We start from the raw sequence: 24,698 nt of genomic DNA on the forward strand, positions 1-24,698 counted from the left end.
TACACACCCACACAGAGAAAAGACCTTGAGGAAGTGTCCTCAAGGAAAGAGAACTTGAGCATGAATTTTTCACCCTGTCTTCCAGACTTTACCTTCCTCATCCGCATCATGAAGGGTCAAGAAAATATCCCCAAAAGTGATGGTCAGACAGTCAGAGACACTTTCTGGTGTTGCTCATGGCTTCTCCTTGCATTCCAAACTAAGATTATAAACCCAGAAACATATGACATGAAACAGGCTGGGGCCGTGAGCTGGCACAAGAACGGGTGCAGTGGGACTGAGCCACCTGGACATAAATAAAAACCACTGGGGAGACGCAGGAGTTTAAGGTTGGAGCGTGGACTCATTTTTGCCCTAAAGCCCCTCTTGAATTCAGAGGCTGTGCCTGAGCAACCCTCAACTGCCTTAACAGACTTAACTGTCTCTCTCCATCCCTCCTCTGTCACAAGTGGTGAGTAGCTCCTAGAAGACCCTGGTGAGAGGGAGCTGCAGTAGTCTTCATGAGAACCTGGAATGTTTATACCTGCATCCATGGAAACCCTGGTGACTCTTATGGCTAGGAAATTCCAATCTTATGCAAACTTTTTATAACATAGGAACGACTGGGGAAAAAATGACCTGGGGTGGGCCTACGGTTGCTGGCAGAATGACTGTGAGAATACTAGTAAGTGATGAGAGGGTGAAACCACCAAAAAAACCAAACCCAAAACCAGCTTGAGGAATTTAGTACCAAAAGTCTTGTGAACTTTCATCAGACCTGATGCACTCAAAACTTACAGAGAGCTTTCCAGTATTCATATGGATGAAGAACAAGAAGAAACTGGAAACTAGATTCAGCAGAAGTACAGTAACTGGGGAAAGAATTTCAGTGGGAAGGGGCGAGTTTACACCCTATATAAATACCCAATTCATTCCACGTTTGCGGTATTCCTCTGTGGGCATACTCCTTCAGTTTGGCAATTTTTAATATCTGAAAATACTCACACTTCCCTCTTTAGTCTTTCCCGGACTCACAGGAGACTGAAATGAGTCACCAGAGGACCAGCTGAGTCAGACAGCCAGTGCCTGGAAAACGATGCAGAATTGGTCATCACATCCACAACTAAAATGTGGCTGACGGCAGCCCTCCTAGCAACCAACCACACAGTAGGCAGCAGGGGTTGGAGACCACTACCACTACAAGCCACTATTTTAAGCCAGACAGAAGGTGGCCTTAAATGAAACTAGTAAAATGCAAAACAAGCACTGACTGCTGGTTCTGCATCTGACACAACGCCCTTCCCGGTTCAGTATCCCCATCCTGGTTGGAATGAGAAAAAAGGGAGTTCCTTATCTCAGAAACGACCACCTCCATCTTCCAAATCATGAGCAATTTCTAGCTGTTTCACAGTTTTGACAAACCAAAGACCTAATTCACTGCAGCTCTTTAGAGTATCACTGAATCTTAAAAATACCCTGTTTCAACATGCAATCTCTCTCAGGACCAAGTAACTATGACCTTTTAATAACACAAGCCTATATTTCACTTTTATGTCTATTATCTTCAGAACAAAATGAAGTGGGGTAGTTGCTTTTGGGCACAGAAAACATATTTACCCAACAATACTTTTCTAGTTATTACAGGAGTTTAGCAAGTGAATTCAATACAGTGTTCAGGACAGTGGGGGGCTGTTTGACCTGTTCTGGGGAGCTAAGCACACTGGGAGCAAACACAGTGCAAGCCCCCTTTGCCCCACATATCACTCAGACAACAAATCACAACCTCAGATGTGGGCACCAAACAGATGATGAACCAGTTGTCAACCAGCACACCCTGTCAGGCCCATCTCTGACACACCTCAACAAGCTAAGAGTATCGAGTGAACCCCAGTCCTACAAACTTCAGTCACAGTCACAAAGTTTAAACCAGAAGCATTTATACCAGCACCTACAGAATCTGCATCCCAAAACACAGAACTTGCCTTTATCTCTGTCTTCCTCTATGGAAACCTGGCAAAACCAGAAAACATGCAGCTGAGCGACAAAAGCCACCAAAGGCCAGGGGAAGCCCAAGTATTACCTGTTATGGAAATATTAACTTCAGAGAAGAGACAAATAAAAGGGAGCAGATGTAGCTCCAGAGCAAAATGAACAGCAGGTAGATCTCCGGGGTAGACATAGTTGTCCCTGTGCTGTTGTGGAAGAACAACACTGACTTGGAAGGGGTCACGTTTCACAGCTGCTCAGGGAAACCCATCTCAGCAGAACTTGCCATCACCCTGCAGAGTCTGAGCCATGCGTGGGGGACTCCAAAGCAGTGCGTGGTTATGGGGACAGCACATGGGGCAGACCCACAGGGTAGGTTCCCCTGTGGCTCACCCAGAAAACTTGATGACTTGAGCCCCCCCCCCCCCCACTCCTTCCATCTGCCCCAAGCAGAGGCAAATGGCAGAGGGACTGCACATGAGGTGGCACCAAACAGGTTTTCATGAAACTGCTCTAAATTTCCCAACTAATCATGTCACTCCTGTTTTGTCTTGGCTCTTCCCTCCAGCTCATCCCTGGATTTCAGCAAGGCCAGGATGCATCTACCTTTCTGCTCCCAGCCCTCTGCACTTTTCTCTTTTTGCTTTAAAAAAAGAAACAAAACCCAAACCAAAACATCAACAAACAAACAAACAAACTTTTTAAAATTAAAAAATAAAAAGAAGAGCTGAGAAGTTCAGAGGGGCAGCAGTGAATGAAGGAACCCCCAAGACATAGGAATGTTTGAACCTTAGGGAAGACAGATGTCAAAACCAAGCAGGTGTAACTAGACATCTAGTCTTTTACAGGCTCAGTAGTAGAGATTCCAAGCTGTTCAAACAAAATGATAACTTATTCCATGCTCTGCAAGTTTAGAAAATAAATATGAAAACAGATCTTGGCAGCACCAGTAGATCCCAAAATTGATCTCCCTGCTTTCTGCTCTGTCTGTTGAAAGGAACATGCTATTTCTGAAAGTTTTAAAAAATAAAAGCCAAGCAAGTTTTCTCCTGTCCTCTCCACTTCCCAAAGCCAACACAAGCAGCTTGCTTGAATGGCCCTCCCAGGCAGAGCACCCAGCACCGTGGGCTGCTCTGGTACCAACCCTGAGCAGCTCAGCAAACGCAGTACACAGCTCAGCACAGGCGAGCTACAATAAACTTGTCAGACTGTGCAAGACATGAATCATATGGATTGCCACTACAGCAACACAGCCTGTGCAGCCCTGCTAAAACAAACAAACAAAGAAACAAAGAAACAAACAGAATTCCTAAGACATTCCAAAACACAGATGTAGGTACATGGCCACTCTCCTGAGGCTGCCAGTTACGCCACAGGGCTTGCCTGAAAAACAGATGCCATCCTGGTGTGACACTTCAGAAATGGCTGTAGCAGGGAGCCAGGGGAAAGAAAGAGTTACAGTCAGCCTCTTCTCACTCGGAACCTGGACCCTAACCACGCAGAGACCTGGGTTGCTTGGGCTGCTGGAGGTGTGAGAAAACACTTGAAGCAAAATCTGCTCATCAGTCGCTGAGGGCTGTGGCTGCAGAGGTTGCTCAGGGCCTCTTGGAAAACACATCTCCAAATGCACTTTGCCAGCTGAAGGTGCTGCCTGTCTTGCACTGTCAGGGAAGTTATGTTAGAGAAACAGTAATGCCCCTTCTTGCTCAAGGTCCTCCCGGAGTCCTTGGTGCAGCCATGAGACTGTAGCATGAAGAAAATGCTACAAGTGCATCTGAGGGGTTTCCATGCTGCTCCCACCTTTAGCTTTTGGAGTGGATCTGAGATGACTGCTCCAGTCATGCCTGTGGGCCACCAGGCAACCATGCCTGTTCTTCCAGGCAACCAGCAAATGAACCAGTAACTAATTACTAGACTTTGGCTGTCTAGTTCTATCTAGTCATAAGATGCACATATAGTTTTCAGTTTTATCACTCCAAAACAGTCAATGGGGACACAAATCTGTTTCCCTCTTGCTCTTTAGTGATCTGTCACCTCTTAAGTCACAATCCTTCAGACGTCTGTAGATATGCCTCACTTTCTAGCCAGCCTGTGACCCAAGAGATGAATCAGGAAGACAAAGGCAAGGGGGAGAGGCATATGGCCACTTTGTTTGCTTTTCCTGGAGGATCCAGGCCAGAGACTTCAGCTTCTCCATGTCAAGACAGTGTCTTCATTAGAAAATACTCTATAAATTCTTTATTTAACTGTTCCCCTAGGGCATCCAGCTAGACCCCCACACTACAGGCACGTGGGTTAAGCACATAAATTGTCTTAACTGACTTCAGCAGGACAACTCACACACTGAAAGCTAACCACATGTGTAAGCATTAGCAGGATTAGGGCATTAGCCATCTTCCCTTATTTTCTGCAAGAGGGTTTGTGTAGGAAAAAGTAAAAGCAAAAAAAAAAAACAAACCAAAACCATAAAACTCATGGATGCAGTCCAGGTATCCAATGTCAAACCTGAATCAGACTTAAAACTCTCCTTTCCCACTCCCTATTTTTAAAAGGCTGCAACCTCTCAGAAAACCTACATGGGCAATATGCAGGTTTTCTTCTCCACGAATTTCTTGAGGATTTTTTCTTCGCCATGACTAGCGATAGGTATAGTCCAGACATCAAAGTTTGCTGCTGCTCACATCAGAGTTCCTCTGCTGCTCGCTGCGCTTTCTCCACCTGGAGTGAACACTCCACTTGGTGACACCCCGTTGTCATTGCAGCCACAGGTGACATCACAAAATCACAGAAGTTCAGAATGTTGGGAGTTGGAAGGAACCCCTGGAGAACATCTAGTCCAACCTCCCTGGCCAGAGCAGGTTCATCTAGAGTAGGTTGCATAGGACAACATCCGGGCAGGTTTTCAATGTTTCCAGAGAGAGACTCCACTACCTCTCTGCTGGAGAGGTTCCACTGTTCCTGTGCTCTCTTACCCTTACAGTACTTTTTACCATGAGTTTTTCCTTATGCTTAGGTTGAACTTCCTTATTCCTGTTTGTGACCACCGTCCCTTGTCCTGCCACCAGACAACACTGAGAAGAGCTTGGTCCCATCCTCCTGATGGACCCTTAGATAATTATTGATGAGATAATTGATGAGATCCCTTCTCAGTCTCCTCCAGGCTGAACAGACCCAGATCTCTCAGTCCTTCCCCGTATGGCAAATTGTCCAGTGCCCTACCCATCTCAGTGGCTCTGTCCTGGACTCTCTCCAGTAGTTCCTCGACCTTCATGAGCTGGGGAGCTCACAACTGGATGCAGTATTCCAGACAGGGCCTGACAGGGCAGAGCTGAGGGGGAGGATAACCTCCCTCAACCTGCTTTTGCCATGCTCTTGATTCACCCAGGATGCCACTGGTGTTCTTGGCCAGAAGGAACACGTTGTTCCTCATGGTCATTCTGTTGACCACCAGGACTCTAGATCATTTTCCACAGAACTGCTTTCTAGCAGGTCAGCCCCTAACCTGTACTGGCACATGGGGTTTTTCCTCCCTAGGTGCAGTACCCTACACTTGCCCTTGCTGAATCTCATGTGGTCTCTCTCTGTACAATTATGCAGCCTTTCCAGGTCATGCCAGATGGCAGCACAGCTCTCTAGTGTGTCAAGTCACCCCTCCCAACTTTGTATCATCAGCAGACTTGCTGAGGGTACGCTCTATCCCTTTGCCCAGCTCACTGACAAATACTTTGAACAGAACTGGATGCAGTTACCTGGGGTTGTTCCTTGATTTTGGCCTCCAACTAGACTCTAAGCCAATAATGACAACCCTCAGGTATCTATCTTTGAGCCAGTTATCAGTCCACCCCATCTAACCTACACTTCCTAAGCTTGACCATGAGGATGCTGTGGGAGACCTGTGTCAAAAGCCTTGCTGAAGTTAAGGCAGACAACATCCACTGCCCTCCCCTCATCTATCCATCCAGTGATGCCACTGCAGAAGGCTACCAGATTAGTCAGACATGGCTTCCCCTTGGTGAATCTATGTTGACTACTTCTTATAATTTTCTGTTCCTCCACTTGCTTTGAGATGATGCCCAGAATGAGCTGTTTCATCATCTTTCCAGGGATGGAGGGGAGGCTGACTGGCCTGCAGTTTCCCAGGTTTTTCTTCTTGCCCTTTCTGAAGACTGGAGGTCTGGACATCACTGACTATTGTTACTTCAGCTAGAAAAGGAGTAGAGGGAGCAGATGAACTCCTGAAATTTACTATTTTGGTGTAAACAGCATTCAAAGAAAAGAGGGATTTTTTTTTTAAACTTTTTTTTTTTAAATATAATTTTTTTTAAATTGTAAAAAATTCTTTACATATAAATATAAACAAAGTTTTATTAAAGAAGTATAAATGAATATATATATGATAGAGTTTTCTCTAGGCAGGTTTCTCAAATAAGTTTGAAATTTTGTTTCTGTTACAAAACAGAGCCCTTATTAGCTTTTGAAATAAACACTTTCTGTCCTTTTTGTAATTCTGTTTTTAATACTTTAATGTCTCATCACTGTCCCAGAATAAGCAAACACCATTGCTGTGTAAAGAAACAGGTCTCAGGAAATAACATACAGTATGTTTCCAAACGCTTCATAAATCCACAGGCAGCTTGCAAATACTGCCTGCATTCCTCTGTGAGGGTGGTTGTTTTTCATATAAGTCACGTATTAATGCAATTTGAAAAAAAAAACTTAACCCCATTCAATCACATCCCTTTCCACCTTTACACTGAAACCCAGAGGTTATAATTACACCCAGGAGCAGAAATAAATCAAAACAAGTGCTGGTGCTGCCTTGTACTCTTTTTCGGAAAGAAAGGTGATCCCATCTATGCTGCCTTATGTTCTCTAACTCAGAATGGGGCTGGCTGTCAGGCAAAGGGGAAAAGAGTTAAGTTTCAAGGAGGTCAGAAATGAAAATGAGGTAATTTTCAGAGGTTAGAAATGGAGTAATGCATCCCATGCCCTAACACGTACAAGAGCTTCGGAGGGGGATGTTACTTTCACTACTTCCCTGTCTGCTGGCCAGGACATCAAGCTGTGGCACTCCAGGAGCTCTGTAGAAGGGATCAGGAGGAATGGTGCAGGAAATTAAAGAGTTAAGACACTTTCCACCTCTTAGAAAGGGTTCTTTTAAAAGTAGCATACTCGGACAAAGTCAACACCCAGCAGTTTGGGTGAAACACCAGAGGTCAAGACAACAGACTGATGCATTGCAATGGATTCCCAGGAGGGCCATATCTTAGTCCTTCACTCGTGTGGCTCGACACCACCTTTGAGAGGAGAAAAGCCCCTCCTGTGGCAACAGCCCCTTTCCTCCAAAACCTCTGCTCCAGAGCAACTCTGTGTCTCCCTTGCTGGGGTCATGGGAGACCCTGGGGGCCCTAATGGGACATTAGAGGTGATCTAAATAAGTACAACCCAGAGGTGACAAAGGCCATTTGCACCAGTGGTTGCCCCTGTGCTCAGGTACAAACTGCAGGAAACGAGACCAAGGGACTACAGCCCCCTCACTCCTCCCTCACAGGGACCTCAGCTGAAGCAGGATGACCTGCTCTACTCCAGCTTCTTCTCCAGGGTTTTGATAGGGCGGAGAGATCTCAGATCATATTTAGACACTGAAAGCTGCCAGTTAAAAGTCAAGCCTCCTTTTGGAGGAACCAATAGCAGGGAATGTAAAAGGCAGTTGCTACTAAAAGAAACAAAAAAGGGAAAGAAAAGAGAAATTCAAACTATCATTACTCACAACAACACAATCAATGCTCGAACAACTGTAATAACCAGACAGGGCTGTCAGACCAATGTCTGTCTTGACAGACCTTCCTGAAAATTCACGTGCAGAAAAAGGGGAAATATTGGTAGGACTTCAGTTATCAGCTTCTCAGGGGACAGCGCAAATAATAAGCAGCTCTCTCCCCAAAGTACCCTAATGGCATCCTAGCTTTACAAAAAATGATGCTTGAGTATTTTTTCTGAAATATAAACTCGCCATGCACAGTCAAAATTAAAAAGAAATATAGGGCATTTTTAAGAGAAATTCCATGGGGAAAAGCAACTGTGAAACAGCCAAACATCAATTATGAAAACCACATCAAGAAGAGGCTCTTGTGCATTCAGGGATTTGAAGAAAATGTGCATCCTGGTTTGACTCATAATGTAGGCAGAGAATGAGCATGTTTCCTCAACTTGTACAGCTCAGTATGTTCCCATGCTGAACTGTAACCCTTTAAAGTCAGTGTATCTGAACAACTTCCTTGCAACTCTTGCATCATAGCTCCAGCTCAGGGCAATTTTTGCTCTCCGTTCTCACCTCCTCTGCAGGAACAGAGTCACCATCCTAACTCACTCCCATCCTAACTTACTGCAGAAGGAATAGATGACACTATCATGTTATGGACAAATGTTGTGAGCAACCCTGCCACCTAAGAGCTTGTTCATTGATGGCATGATCATGATTTCTACTTCAAACTTTTCAACCAGCCTCCTCCTCCCCTGCTACTGCCCACATACAACCCTGAACTAGTCAACAGGATGCAGGCAGTGCTACTCCCTCCTACCTGACCAAACACGTGTGGTAGAAAGGTGAAATATAAGAAAGTGAACCAAAGCAGAGGGATTTGGGTGTGATTCTGCCTGTGAGTGAGGACTGGATCATTTTTCCAAGCTTAAAGATAACAGTCTCATATGTGTACTACTCAGGATTTCCAGAGGACAGGAACTGGGAGTGGGAGCAACCAGAACTGTGAGTACCTGGGGTAAAACCAGGGAATGCCTGCCCACAAGACCTACAGCAAAAAAGCAATAGGATGACCCTGTGCATCTTTAAGTATAACTTGCAAGACTGTTGGTTTGTGGCTCTGATGTTTAATGGTATGCAGCATTATTATAGCATAAAAAGAAGAGTTGCAATAAAGGAAAAAGACATCTACATTTGTTTCATATTTTCCTCCACCCCTGATTTCTCTATCTCTCTCGGGTCACACACGCTCCTGTACGCAATGCCTGGACACAAGGCTTCACCAAGAATTTTCATCTCTGATGATCGATGGCACCAGGCATTTTCCCTGTCTTTTCAGGAGCAACAGCTTTTTACTATTCCTCATGCCCACTCCGTGTGATAAACAGCTACACAGAAAACAGAAAAAAGGTGAGAGCAAGACTATTTAAAGCTGCAAATCAAGAATGCGAGGCTTAGGAAACCTCAGCTTTATGACTGCCCCTGAGACCTTCCTTCAGCCCCCTCTTCTGCCCATGTACAACAGCAGAGCTGGTAATCATATAATCATAGGCTATTTTTCTATAGTATCTTGGCCTCACCCAGTACAGCAGGATACCCAGTGCTCACCTAGCAAGCAGCTAGTCACTATTTCATCTTCTCTGTTCAAGGTGTGGCCCCAAGCTTTGTTTACTAGGTACCAGCCACACTCTGCTCTGCAGACAGAATTAGTAATTTACTCATGGGCTTTCCTACAGTAAGTATCATTACAGTAACTGAATGTTTCACCAACATAAAGGAACGTATTTTCACAATGTCCTCGTAAAGTAAGACACTGTATTATCCATATGTCATGGGCAGGGAATTAAGGCACAGAAAGATTAACATGAAAAGCTTCCACTAATTTTAACTGCCTAATTGAAACTCTTGGGCCAAAGTTCTTCAGAGACTTGTTCTGTCTGCTAAGGATGTGGAGACAACCAACTTTTTTACGGCTTAAAAGTTAAGCCGTAAACTTAAGCCCCAGGTTTGGGCTAATGCTCATGAAGCCAGCAGAAGCAGTGCCCCTGGCATATATACCATGCAAATGTTGGTTGGTTGTTAAGATGGAGGATTGTCTTCTCATTTATTTGTACATTCACTATATTTCACATTCATCACAAATTGCAGCAGAGGTCTAACAGCATCTATATTTTCTAAATATATATTGTAAGAAAGGTATCTGGGATGATAAGGTAGCCTAGGAAGTTTTAGTAAAGTTGTGAACAACCCAAAAAAGAGTCTTCTAAGAGGGGAGATGTTGGATGGCTTCAACACTAGGTCACTGCCATGACATACACTTTTGAAGAAAACACACAGGCCAGATGTTACACTAACAGTATTATGCCAAACTTAAATGCAAACTTTATTTCACATCCTGGTTTTGTTCAGATAACCAAGATTCATTTATTTTTAATCTTAACGCAAAACTGAGTTTTGTTGCTCAGTTTCAAACAGCAACCTTTACTTACAGAATCAGCCCCGCCTTTTCTCCTGTTCCCTGAGAAAGCAAGTTAAGTGTGGGGCACTGCAGGCAATACTGGTCATAAAATGGATTTAGGACTGACAGATGGACAGTACTCGGAGGTAGTAACTCTCACACTGCTATAAATGGATTCTTCCCTCTTGCAGGGAGATTCACAAATTCCTAAAAAAAGGCCCATCTGAAAATTCCGGGGAGTGATTTATCTGTTGTAACACTGGGAAAACAAGAAAGACAAAAGACAGACAGATGGAGGGAAATTTTTTTAAAAACAACCCATAGCTAATGTGAGCCTTCTCCAGAGCAATAATTTATTTGTAGAGACATTTTTGTAGAAGAGTAAAATCCAACCTTGCATTCAAGCTTCTCCACCAAGCATGCGCAGGACTTGGAGAGAAACAGAATGAGACAAAATGGGAGTTGGCAGGAGGATTGGTTCCTCCATCACCTTGTTTAACATGCAAGGAGAACCCTGGGATAACTCCTGATGATCCCTCTTTGACATCCAAGCTTTTTTCCTGGCGAATGATATAAACTATCCCTCCCCTAGACACATACCACGCATGCACACAGAAATGAACACAGACCCAGTTTCTCTGTCCTGTGCTGAAAACTCTTGTCATATATCCCTGCTTTTCATCTAGCAATGTCTCCTGACTACACTGACTAATTTAGTATTTTTAATTACAGAGGGATTTACAGCACTGTAGTACAGTGCGCTCTTTTATTATACCCACTGTTTTTGCTGGATCTGGGTATACTCTACATACAAAGTTGCACATTAGACAAATTACACTGCACATTAAGTAAATCTCTCTCTAGAAACAGGATTAGATGAAGAGGCAAATCTTCCTCATTTCTAGTGTATAAATTAATATCTCCAAAATCAATATGAATTAAGAGCTCCACATCAATTTATGAAAAAAACAAAACAATAGTTGAAACATTCCCTGCAATGAAACACATTTATGTAGGAGATGCATCTTTTTTTCTCCCATTTTGCCTAATAAATAAAACAGCTGGTCCAAGGAATCAGGTCAATCAGTGTCTGGAAAAAGCCCCATTAAAGCTGCTATATAACCTAGTTTCTCAAGCTGCATGAGGCATCCTACTATTGGAGAGGCACAAGTCTATATGCAGTGACAGCCTGTATGCCTCAGCTCTGGCCATTCAGGGTTATGGAGGATATTTATCACAAATAGCAATAACTGAAGCTAACTGAATAGCAATAACAGCTAAGGAGCTAGGCACTGAAGGAGCACAACAAAGACAACGTGGTGCATCCAGGTCTATACATTAAATATAGCTAGTGATCTTGGGCACGCAGGTTGAAGTCATCCAACATGAGAAGATGGGAAAGAAGCAGATTTTCATATATGCTCAAATCCCCTCAAAGTGAGCCCACACCTATCTCTGCTTCCACAGCTGGTGACAGCATCTCTTCTCACAGTGTGGACCACTCACTCCACAGCTGCATGGTCCTGGTCCCTCCCACACGGTGTGGTGTGAATCCAACAGCGCACAAAGCTGTGGGTGTGCTGTGCAAGCACAGAACCTACTCCAGTGCAGGCAGAAACCTCCCAAGCCTTCTTCCTCCTCTACTGCACACAGCTATTGTTGTAATGCCTGGGTCCTGGTCACCTTGGAAAATGTACAGGTTCCTCTACAGGTCTGAAAACGCTTTGCAAAGGGCATCAAAATCTACATCCTATAGAGACAAAGATGCAGCCATAAGAAAGTAAAGCTACTTGCTCAAGTAGCTCAACTTAAACAGTGAGGCAGCAACAGAACTAGGAAATTAAGCCTCCTGACCCACAACTCTAGGTTTGAGCTCCTTAAATAAGAATTCTCTTTCCTCATTAAAAAACTAAAAATGGGGAGAGGAATATTCTGTATACACAATGAACCTGGCCCTCAGAGGGCTAATGACCTGAAATACTTTTTTTTATTCCTTCTCACCTCCATTTCCCCTGATAAAGTTACTGTAACTTCAAGGACTATCCTTCTTTACTTGGTCTACTTTAACCTAGCTTGTCAGCTCAACATCCTTTTCCCAACCTTCTGAAGCCAGAGACCATCCTTCCCAGAGAGTAGATTACCTTCTTGCTTTCAGTCTCTCTGGATGTCCTCACAATGAGCTGGATAGAGACAACTCCACTTTCTAGATCGTGCTGAGGGACACCAAAATACCATCCTCTGGTCTCAGCCTGCAGTACACAGCAGCCTAAAAGGGTACCCTGGAGGTAAAACCCGGTTGTTCTCTATTAATTTTTCATTTCAGGAATGGCTCCAGGGAAAGGAGGGAGATATAGGTCAGAGATTTTGGGGGCTGATCAGTAACTTCATTCATCTTCGTTTTTTTAGTTCTTTCTCCTCTTTTTTTTTTTTTTTTTTTCCCTTCCAAATTCAGAAACAGGGCTTTCCCTCCGCATTTCTCATTTACTCCATGAACATCATTGGCATTAGTCAGCAAACTCCTGCTATTACCCCCATGAGCCCCTGACACTTGCAGAATGACTAACCCTCCTCTCCACACACTTTGGCTCCAACAGCTGTAGCTGCTTTTCCCCCCCAAAAAATGGGTCTCTGTGTTGCTCACATGCAGTACACCCCTATGGCCACTGCCACATACATTCCCACCATGCATGGCTGCAGACACCACGATTTTTTACGCACGGAACCACGTTCTGGTCACTTCTTAACTCACCATCACAGTAGCAGCATCCCTCAAACTGGGATGTGGTTAGCTACTGCCCCAAGCACAGGCATGTGGTGAATGTGATGAAGAAAGCCTGAAGTAACCCGGCTTCTCTTTGTGGCCTTGCCAGTAACCTGGGCTTTTTGGGTCACATTTCCTCCAGGTGCCTCTTTTAGCCTCTCCTTCCTGGGGCCTTGCCCAGGCACCTGTTTGCCCAGCATGGCAGGCAGAGGGTCTCAGCTGGGCTTCTGAGGCACAAACGCAGGGTGAGTAAAAACACAGCTCCTGGTGACTCAAAGACTGCCTCATCGGAGCATGACAGAAGGCTCCCTCCGGCCAGGTGGGATTGCACAAGATGTCCACCCACAGCCACACTCACAGGGGACCTCGCATGCAACTCAGGGTCACGTAGGCATAGCCACAGACCTGCCCACACTTGGCTCTCAGCACCAGGCTCCAGCAAACTGCGAAGTTGTTGCATTCAGCCTTCCAAGGCAATGCCAAGACCACAAAGACCACTCTCCCCTATGTCCAACGTGCAAAGAGGACACCTTGATCCCAGGGCAAGGCCAAGTCCTCGGGCTACCGTAGGGATGAACTCCTGCCACCCTTAATGGGAATGACCCACATCCAGAGCAGAGCACGTCAGCAAGGATCAGTGGGAAGGGTTGCCAACTTGGTGCCAAAGAAGTCCCTTTCCCATTTGAGCCCATCCCACCACCGACCACGTTCCCTTTGCCGTTACCTCTGTCCCCATTGCGAGAGAGCCTTCTGCATCGCTGTGTAGGGAGGCTTGAAAATAAACCACCGGCTCCAGTGCCACACTCCCTCCTGGCAGATCTGTTTCTCTCTTCTTAACTGTTTCCAAGTGCCTGGCTGTTTTATAATCCCCACTGAGCATTCCCTTAACTCCTTCCTCACTGAGTCCTTCCACCCTCCCTCGCCCGCACACTCTTAAAAGGCAGAAAAAGCCAAGGCAAGGCAGGGGGTACAGAAAGTGAAGGAGGGGGCCTGAATCAAAGAAGGAACAACTGAATCAAAATTGCACATGTAACAGAACCAGCAAATTAGTCATTTCCTCTGCCTTCGCTTACACAGACAATAGACTCTTCTATTAAAATATATCTTTTTTTTTTCCTCGTGGACAGTTAAGTAGATTCGAAGCTTACTTCTTTGCTAATCTCCTCTGCTTTTACATATGGTCATATGCTTCTCCTGATAGGACCATTTTAAATCACACATCAGCTTGGCCTTTGGGATCTAAACCAAAATCGCTTTCTCAGATCACAAGTACATATGAGTTGATGGCTTCACATCCAGTGTCACCACTACCTCATTTACATATATTAAAAAATCCAAAAAGAAGAAAGTGTAGGTATTGCTTCCGAGTGGAAAGGACCTTGGCAGTCATTGTGAGGGTTGTGAGAGGACTGTGTGAAGGAGCCTAGGCAGAGGGACAGAGCCTCCCCATTTCTGAGACACAGGGCACTGCAATTGCCCTAAAGTGAACTGATAAAAGCCACACACACCACTCGTGCTGAAGGCTGTGCATTGCACATGCACCTCCATGTCTGTCAGGGAGGGCCAGTGGTTGGGGAGAGGGAGATACCCAGCTTCAGACATTTTAGGAGACCCACTGGGCAGAGATACACTGAGATAACCACGATGTACTGCAGGTTACTGTGTGCCGAGGTGTGCTGGCAGCATGCAGGACAAGTACCATGACCTAGCAGCTTTGTATTTCATAACTGTGATTACGAGCAAAGAAATGTCACAGAACACTCTGGTCCGTACACTGCTCCCATAAAAGGATGAATAGAGAGCACGAGGAGAAAAAGTAGTAGCTTTCCCGTGTCCCTTCTCAGATAGGAACGTGACACCTGCAGCTGGCTGCTGCTCTTTCCTCAAAGCCTATATCTGCTTCTTCCATCCTCCTGAGGTTACCTCTGACAGCTTAACACTCAAAAGTTTACCAAGGTATCTTTTTTCCTTGACAAAATGAGCTATTCTGTGGCACCAGGCTGGGACACAGGGCTTTTGAAAATGGTTCTGCTGATGTTCAAAGGGAGAAGCTTGCTGTGCAGAGGAGTGGTAGAGTTAATAGTAGTAGGATCAGCACATGCTCCTACCCTGCCATCTGCCTTCAGCTGAGCCAGGCCTTCTACTGAAAAGCCAACGTGGGCTTGGGCCACTGGAGTGAGCAGCAACTCAATGACATGAAAGACTGCCTGGCTTACTTGATTAAGAATAAGATTAAGAGCCCAGGAATCCTGTATAGCACTGGTACTGACTCAGTCTGGGGATTTCATAGGGATACTGAAGCCTGGTTTTCCAAAGAAATCTTTTATTTCACGCAAGTGGGTGTTCACACGCCTGCTTAAAGAAGCCCCGTGAACTGACCATGACCCCCAGAAACAGAGGTCATTTCTGAAACTGCTACACTTTCTTCTTTCCTCACCACCAGTAGAAAGTAGGGATAAGTAATACTTAACTACTGCACTCCCCTGTAATGTTTAACTACTTCACATTTATAAAGCTCTGCAGGAAACATGGGAAACCCACTGGAATGGACAGGGATGCTCCTCACAACCCCAAGTACCAGATCCCTCATTTGGCCTGAGGACTGACTGCTTTCAAGCACTGAGCACTGCCAGCAGACCCCAGCAGAGACTGCTCAGCTCTGCTCCTGCACATCCAGACTGATGGCTGCTTCAGAGCTTTTCCTATTTGTGTTTGGGTTTTTTGTTTGTTTGTCTGTTTGTTTGCTTTTGTTTTGGTTTGCTTTGTTTTTAATAATAGCAGTCACTTACTTAGGCTTCTGGATGACCTTGAACTACTGAATTACTGACCCACCACCAAACTCTGAGCTTGCCAGTGCAACCATGAAGAACAGGGCTTGGTCCCTTTGAGGGATGGTGACCACCAAATGGCTTTGTATATCTGCAACAAAAGTTGGGTCCCCTCTGATGTCGCATCATTCTGCCATAACATCCTACAGCAATTTAAAGGTCTCCAAACCCGGGAGGAGAAAGACATAGGGAGAAGTGCAAGAGTGCTGGTCTGGAAGGGGCATAGGGAAGCTGGGATGAGCAAGGGCACAACCTGACTGCTCTGAAGGGAAAGGAACAGAGAGGCCCTTCCTTTCAGAGGGAGGAAGGGAAAAAGACAGAGAAGAGAAAAGCCTGGACTTAATAACGAAAAACAGTAACTCATCACTTATTTTCATATCCCCTCACTAATGCTGGAATAATGCTAACAGAGGAATTCTTATGGCATGCATGTCATGCCTGCAAATACCAAGTGAATTACTACTCAGCTAGACTATGGGCTATGGCACTGAGCAGCACATTCGTTACAAGCAATTGAATGATGAACAACAGTTCCCAAATTCCTCCTTCACAATGCTACTTGCATTAGTTGTAATTTAATGAGAGAGAGAAAGTTTTGGCTCAAACCACTGAAATAACACTGCCTGCCGCTGCTTCCCACTGGGTCTTGTATTAACTCACACCACCACCACCACCTCCTCCTCCTCCTCCACCTCCTCCCTTTTCACACCTATCCTCAGATGCTAAAAGTGGTGTCATGAAATCCATCCCCACGGCAAGAGAGCATGGCAGGAAGCTCCCAGGCACACGCATTCCTTCTGGCTGCAATGTAGGAGAGGACACAAACCTCTCACTCTCCTCTGCAGACAGTAATGGGAGAGCTGGGGGAGGGAGGGTTCCTCCAGCAGCCAGTCTCTGTCTGGACAAGCCTCCAATTCTTCTTTAGTTTATTCCTCCTGGAGGGCTGTTGCAGGAGAAAGACACCGACTTGGCAGGTCTGGATATGACACCAAGAGCACACAGCAGGACCTTTGTCATGCAGAGCTCCCACCACACGTCCCTGCCAGCATGTTCCCCCTGCCTCCTGGAGGGAGCCACAGTGGGTAGCCCAGCCCTGTCCCCATCCTGAAGCCTATCTTAGCTGGTTTGTCACTTCTTTGTAATTATTTTGAGATCTGGTAAGCAGCCAGTAAATGTGAACAGCATCTTTGCTGTGGGTAAGGCCTTCAGTGGTGTAAATGTGCCATCACTGCTGACCCTCTGGGAATCACTGCCACAGATGCCTTCTCATCTGCTCTCAGGTAGGTCTGTACCTCCCACATCTTCAGGGCAGAAACCAAGTCCCCCTTCTTTGTTCCATGGACACTGCCACAAAAGGGATGGCCTCTTCAGAGAGGAAGAAGTATGCTGCGTGTTTTGTCCCAGAAAGAACCTAACTGGCCAGTATCATCTTCCACTCTGGTGGCAAACTTGCTTGTCCCCTTCCACATGACATTTATTCACCACATGACCCTACATGTAAGGTTCACACCTGAAATGTGACCCAGTGTGTGGGGTCTCATATGCTGGGCCAGAAGAAAAACGAGAGGTCTGATCCAAGCAGCAGACCTACAAGTTAGAGGCTGCAAATATCATTACTGCTCTCCTGGTGTATTCAGCCTCTTTGGTGTTCCACTCTGACAGATTCCATCCACAGATTCCTGCCCCATGGAGCATTCAGAATTGTCCTTTTCCCCTCTGTGCCAAATGTAATTTATAAGTTCCTCCACCCCTGGTCACATTTTGTGGTGTTTTGATGAAACAAATCCAAACTAAATTTACATGATTCTGAAACAAATGTATAGGCAGGGGAAGGAAAAATGCCCTTAGGACTGGAACCAAATGTGTTTGTGCAAATGAGACCTAGGATTTACAGTTACCTTCCAGCCTCCGGCATGTGCTACAGTTTTAGCCTTGGTTTAAAACCCATCTGTTTTCTTGTAAAGGTTGACAAACACCAGTGATCCTCTCTCCAGCACACTGGCCAAAGTCCCATGGACTTGAGGGGAAGGAGGGGGGGGGAAAGGTAGGCAGAACGCCACAGGATGCTCCCAGGAACATCTGCAAATGAGTCTGTATGGGGCCATAGGTGCATGTGTGTACTTCCCAGCAACACAACAAGACACCGTGCTGGGGGCCACGTTCAGAACCTGTCAGAATCCCCTCTCCCAAGCCCAGCCATAGCATGGCACATTCTGTGGCTTTCCTAACATTACAGCTGTGTCTGATGGGGTGATGGGGCTCTGAAAGAAATGAAAGCATCCAGTGCTGAAGTGACCCTAAGCGAATGCAACAACAATTGATACAAATTAATAATAAACAAGGATCACAATTGCACAGGAAAAGAAAGAAATGGTGAGCCTCAGCCTGCTGTGCAGAGCCCAGCATCTCCCTGAGGGGCACCAGATGAAAGGGGCCTCTGTGCAAGGAGAAGGCATGGGGAGGGAGGACACAGGCAGGAGAGTTCCCCCGACAGAGGCCCACTGCAATGTTTATGTGGAATTTAGGAGCCCAGCACAGGTGTGGTGGTACCTGCTACCAGCTCCAAACTCAGCCCACTGCCTGCAAAGAGAAGCAGTGACCAGGCTGGAGAGATGGAGAGTGGTTATAAGGGGCAGAATTATAGGGACAAACATATGTAACAAGATATATGGAGACCAGCTGGGCTGCAGAGAGAACAGGCCCATTATTGCAACAACTTTTTTGGGCATCTACTGAAAACCACAGGGATCAGAACCGCTAGTCATGATTAATCACATTTGCAGTTTAAAACCCAACCAAATCCAATGCTTCTGCTGGGACCAAGGAGTTCAGCTGGAGGTTCCTGGCCTTACTGGGAAGGCAGGGGCTGTCCTACCCTGTGGTTCCCCTCCTGGCAGGCTGTCAAGGCTCAGGAACGGTGAAGTTCTGCTGTAGCACTCTGTGCCACACTTCAGCTCCCTTTAAACCTTCAAATTGGGGCTTACACAGAGCTTATGCGTAGCCTGTTCCAACACAGGGTTGGATTTCACAGCTCTCCCGTTCTGCTGGGTTGCCACCTCCAACAAAAAAGGGATGAGCTCCCTGCAGGCTGGCTGGCAGGCAGCCCATCTACCTGGAAACCCCAAGAATGGGATGGGGAGCACCTCCCCTACCCTCCCCACATTCCCAGTGGGCAAGGCAGGAGGGTTGAGATCACTGGGAGAGGCTTCCACTTCCCTGGGCTTAGTTAGCCAAGGAACTCCCAGTATCTGCCTTTTCAGCAAGTGTTTCACAGTAATCACGGCATGTTCCACCCATGTAACTGTGCCTGTGCTTTTCCTCCCCCACACATCCACTTGGCCACCAAAAAGTTCACCCTGAGCCCCAGGGCAACTGCAGAGCCCCCTGTGCTTGCCAGCCCACACCTCAGGCTGTCTGACACCCAGCATTCAGCTCCCACAGGAAGCCAGAACGTTCTTGATACATCCTCGGACATGGACACCTTGGGTGGGCTGGTCATCTTCAACCCAACCAGGCTGAACATGGCAAGGCTGTGCTGGGGGAAGGAGTGGCAGAGGGGAAGAGGATGGCAGGGACAGGACAAAAGGACACAAAATACATAAGGATAGTAGAAGTCCCATCCCTTTCACAAGCCCTGCAATAATAAGACACAGACAGGAGTACCAGCTGCAGTGAAACCTAAATCAAAAACTATGACCTGCAACTTGCTCCAGTGAAGCCAAGTGACATAAGCACATTTCCTAGCTCCTTCCTACCCAAGTGCTGCCACATGCATCTTTTTTATTTTACATTCTATTAAAAGCATCGGGCATCCCCACCTTAAACCCTGCCCTACCCTGCCATTCACTCTCATCCTATCTTCTTCTTCCCTTGTACAGTATTTTCTACAGGCAGTGGCTTTTTGGCAAGTCTCAGTGTCTGTTTTCAACAGGGCATGGCAGGGGAAAGCACACATCTCCTTGTAAAGCATGCTCTTCCTGAAACCCCTTCAGCCCTTCCTGGCTGAGAGGAAATGTAGGGATTGATAACGATTCAAGTGCTCCTCTGGGAAACAGCAATGATTTTGGTGGAACAAGAAATAACTTTTAAGCCAAGCCCAGTCCTAAAGAAGGGAACTCCACAGTCTGTAGCTTGAGTTTGCAGTTGAGCAAAAACTCAGGCTCAGGTGCCTGCCTGCAGGGATGCTGAAAAAGATACAGCTATTTTATTTAGGTGGTCTCACCTACATTGAATACGCTGTGAGTAATATGGTAAATACATCCAAATGGACACAGATTCCCCAGGGAATATTGCATTTGCATACAGATGCCAGCTACATCAGGACCAGGTAAAGACTTAAATAACTGAAGATACAGACCTAAGGCACATTAGCAGAGCTGCAGATACCCAAGAATTGGTCCAATAGGGCCACCAAAACCTGGCAGTGGGAGAGAAGTCTAAAAGATGCCAGCCATGCACCTGTTCCGGTTCAGGATGGAGGCAAGCTGTTGGATGTGGATTACAGATCATTCCCAGTCAAAACATCTTGGGCGGTATTTTCCTCAGAACTGGATTTCCAGTAACCCTTTTCTTCAGCCTGAAAAAAAGTCAGGTTGCTTCAAAAATCTCCCAGCCTTTTACAGGCAGAGTGGCAGTGTCCCCTCCTGAACACACGGTGATTTACAGCCTTCCCCACTCACTCAACCCCTTTATGCAGAGACTGCAGACAGCACTCCTGCCAGCACATACGCTGTCACAGCATTGCTCCACATAAACACCCTGAATTCACCTTGTTTATATTTCCTCCTGTACAGGCTGTGACAGCTCACAAACAGACAGAAGGCCTAATTTATATTTATAATAAATCTGCCTTCTTCATTCCCTGCAGTGGAAAAGAGCCCTGGTACAAATGCAATTTGCTGAGGGAACGGCCTAACAGCTCGAGTGAGAATCAGGCCCACGTTGCTTTCTCTAGACAAAGAGGATGCAGCCACATGCAAACACGTGTGCTCACTCCTACACATGTGCCTGAAAACATGGAAAGAGTCCAACACATACACACACATACACTCTTCCACTTGTATTCTCACACACATGGCTCAGCATCTTCTGTCCCTTCTGACTCGCATGGGCTTTCAGGCTGCACTTTTGTTATCCAGGTGCTCACAGCCTCAGATAAGCCATGAGAAAAAGACACTGTCAAAGAAGTATTGTCACCATCAATGGGATATGCTCTTGTCTGCATTTCATGTGTCCTTGTCAGGTGGTATGTCTATTTTACAATGGGGTTTGCAACCTGTTTCTTATCCCCACTTGATAAATGCACACATGCTCTGATGCTGAGAGAATGCAGAAAGGGAGTTCAATGGGAAGTCAGGTTTCTGGTGGTGCCAGTGACAGTGCTAGAAGAGATGAAGGAATTTATCATTGTATTCCTGACTAAATGTCATCCCTGCTTGCTTTGTAGGCACATGCCTTGAGGTAGTTATGAGGTTCTGGGTTTCTTCACCACATCCTCTGGCTGTAGCCAAGACCTGTCCTTTCATTTTATTCTGGCTTCAGAGGAAAGGTTGCAATCTCTTTTCCCATTGCAAAGGACTTCAGCCCAGTTTCCCTTGCCCCCAGCACACTGATGCTGTGACTGAGGAAGCCAGACTCTACAGGTCAGCCTGCTCAGAAACTGGGGCTAGCATGCCATGCTGGCACTGCACATGGGAAACACATCTCATCAGTCCTTTGTGGTCTCTACTGGCTCCCAATAAGCTTCCATGAAGGTGACCTAACTACTAATTCCTACCGAGGTGTTCTGTGCTCACATATCTTCTGAACAACTTTAAATCCTAACAGCATTGCAGAGTTTGAGTGACTCAAGAGATCCCTCCTACTTGCCAGCTTCTCCCCATCCTGGTGGCACTAAGCTGGACCAAAAAGTCTTTGCTCAACAGGGCCACCAAACCCATCAGCAGCCTGCAAGACTCCAGAAAGCTCCTGTGCATTGATGCCTTGTGAGCTGGAGGCTGGGCACCACCTCATCTTAGCACTGCTCCATTAATGGCCTAGGGCTCATTCTGCAGCATGTCACGGAACTTCTGTAATGGAAAGAGCTCTGTTACCCACCTCTGTGCCCCACTGTGTTGCTAAAGCTAGCTGACACGTTATGGATTACTGCTCTGCTCAGATCCCTCCCCTGTACTCCTTCCTGGTGCACCAGAGCTCCTAAGCACAGGATCAAAAGCACTTGTCAACGTTAGGGTGCTCAAGAGCATCACCAGATTAGAGGTGACCCTAGTCTGGGTATTTTAAAGATTAGCAATGGCTATTTAACTCCCTGTAAATTTTGCCAGAAGAGGAAGAGTAAAGATTACACACACAGTTATGAGGATATCCAAGAGGGTTTTCTTGGAAGTCTTTCTCCAGCTTCTGAAGTCAATCATCTAAATAGGAAAATAGCAATGATGACTAGAAATTACTGCTATTTAGAGGCAAAATAGAAACCTTCGGAAAATCCTCACCTTTTGGAATTTGTCAACACTAAATGCTGCCTAGGAGAAAAAAAAACCTCACGCATTTTGGCTGGATGTTCTTCACATCTAGCTTCTGCTTTAAGCAAAAAGATAGAGTTCCTACTAATGTAAGCATGGAGCAACACAGATATCCATCCTTTTGCAATCCTGCTGCTGTCAGCTCCTGTTGGAGTGACAGCTTGAAGCGATGAAAGAACCATGCAATGGTCACAAACCATGCCCAGCAAGCACTTCCAGAAACACCACTGCAAAAAGTTAACACTGGGATGAATGTCAGATCACCTTTGCCTTCACCAGGCTCAAGTATTGTCTGGAGATCATACTTCTGCTGATTGCCTAGAGATCATACTTCTGCTGATATACTTCTTTTTGGGATACTTCTCCCTTTCCTCCCCATGTCAGAGCTGGCTGACCTGAGCACCTGTCGCATCCTTTCCCAAATACAGATTGTGAGCTCCTGGGGGCAATGTCATGTCATGTTTGTCCATCTTTTGGAAAATCTGCAGCACAGAGATCCTTGACTTGGGATCCCAACTGCCAGTGGCTACGAATAACTCAATTAAAATAAAAGTGAAGCTGCACCAAGGGATTATTGTGCCTCCAAGTTTTCTACAGACCAGATTACTCTCAGGAGACATAGGAGAGCTACCACTGAGATAAAAAAAATTGAATCTTAGCCTAGGTTTACACAAAGACTATAAAAGATATGTGTCTGTATTGTTCTGACCTTCAGGTCTTTTTTTTTTTCCTTCACTTTTTCTTAACCTTTAAAAGGCACGTAAGATAAACAGAGGAGAAACCAGGCAGACAACATCCTCTGAAGAAATGTAGGAATATAATCAAGCCCTCAGTCACACAAATATAAACACCATAATTTATCTCTTCCTCCTCCTGTTTGATATTATCCTCTGTTCTAGTATCATAATCTGTTGCTATGGAAACACCTATGATGTCACTGTCAGAGGTTTATGGATGCCTTGAACAGGAAGGAAAGGTACATGATGATGGGAGAGAAAAAAAACCCACCTACAAACAGCTGCTGAGCAGGAGACGTTCCAGGAATGGCAAGTGTTAACAGGGAAAAGATAAATACATCAACTGTGTTGGCACTGCTGCAGACAAGAGCAGAATACACACTGCATTTTAAAAATAAAAGAATGCTTACAAATTCTGCCTACAAGTAAAAACATTCTGGGAAAGCTAAAGGAGCTTCCTGAGAAACCAAACTTTCTTTGATATGTTCTCCAAGTTTTCTGGGACTGGGCAATTTCTGAGCCTTGCTGCTGGAGTCCAAGTCTCCATCAACCCACTCCATCGTCTGCTGTAACATCCCCTCCAGCAGTGTTAGCGTAACACCCCACCAAGTCAGCTAATAGTTAGGGAGCTTGCTGGCTATCTGCCATCCCATGTGCCTTTACGATCTGTAACTAGGAAAAAAAAGTTATGTCTTCAAGCAAAAATAAACAGAGACGCACTGAATCCACTGGATCACATCCAGTAGCAAATAAACACCCTGACCCCAAACTAGAAGAAAAAAGAAGAGGTTTTCTTGCTCTCTTCACCCAAGAGAAAACCATAACCTTATAGACTCACTGCCAAACGTACTGAATGCTTGGCCTGCTACAAGACAGAACTGTATGTTTAGCCTCATATGCCTAAAACACACCCAGCCTTCAGGCTACACACATCCATTCGTGGCACGATGCACGTGTGGATCTCACCCATGCTCTTAGGTCCTGATGACTGTGCCTCTGCCACTCATACCCATTCCAGCCTCCAGGCCTGATGGTAAGAGTAAGGCATGAGGACAGAGGGTAGGACGGTCACACGTGCCCTTAGAAACAGCATGTGCAGGCTGCAGGAAAATTAAGCATGCATGGCCTGCCAGGGAGGAAGAGGGAGGATGGCAGATGAAATTTGTCCCGCACAGCCACCTTCATTGTGGGAAGAGCACTGGCAGCAAGGGAGGAAATCACAAGGATCTCAGATCATAAAAAAGTATTGGAGTTTTGGACAGTCTCTGCCTCACCAGAATTTCCCAAGCACGAAGAGCAGGCTCAGAGATCTTACTGGAATGCTATAGCATCACCTTTTCCTCTGGTCGCAACACCAGCTTGGAAATCCCTACACAGTCTCTGCATCCTGCCTATGAGCATTACAATACAGGTATGATCTCCTGTACTCACCTATCTGGCTTTCCAAAGGAAGTTGTTAGAGACAATTGCAGGGAAAAACCTGGGAGAAACTGATGCCAGCAGGGCAGCTACAAACAGTCCAAGGTGACATCTTCAGCAATTCACCCAGCTCTCTGTTCCTGCTGGTCTTGACTGTGACAGCCTCAGCCCCTGTGCTTTTCAAGGATCACCTCCCTCTCTCCTGTTACAGTCACTTGTCCTCATCTTCCTTCCCTACCTGTCTCTCT

General features: G+C 45.9%; 1 protein-coding gene across 10 annotated transcripts in view; it reads right to left on the bottom strand.

Moving 5' to 3' along the window:
- Nucleotides 1-24,698, bottom strand: part of HIPK2 (homeodomain interacting protein kinase 2) — a 127,998-nt gene that overhangs the window by 94,990 nt on the left and 8,310 nt on the right. Inside the window, exon 1 of one of the 10 annotated variants that reach the window (XM_071727642.1) lies at nucleotides 4,542-4,642. The exons of 5 other annotated variants lie outside the window; for them this stretch is intronic. In XM_071727642.1, coding sequence (XP_071583743.1) covers nucleotides 4,542-4,626 — 85 coding nt within the window. In that variant the 5' untranslated portion in view covers nucleotides 4,627-4,642. Of the gene's footprint in view, nucleotides 1-419; nucleotides 448-4,541; nucleotides 4,643-24,698 lie in introns of those variants that run through there. 4 more of the 10 variants (XM_071727676.1, XM_071727649.1, XM_071727694.1 and 1 more) reach the window with 4 other exon arrangements.

This window comes from Heliangelus exortis, chromosome 1, assembly GCF_036169615.1.
Source record: "Heliangelus exortis chromosome 1, bHelExo1.hap1, whole genome shotgun sequence".
Lineage (NCBI taxonomy): Eukaryota > Metazoa > Chordata > Aves > Apodiformes > Trochilidae > Heliangelus > Heliangelus exortis.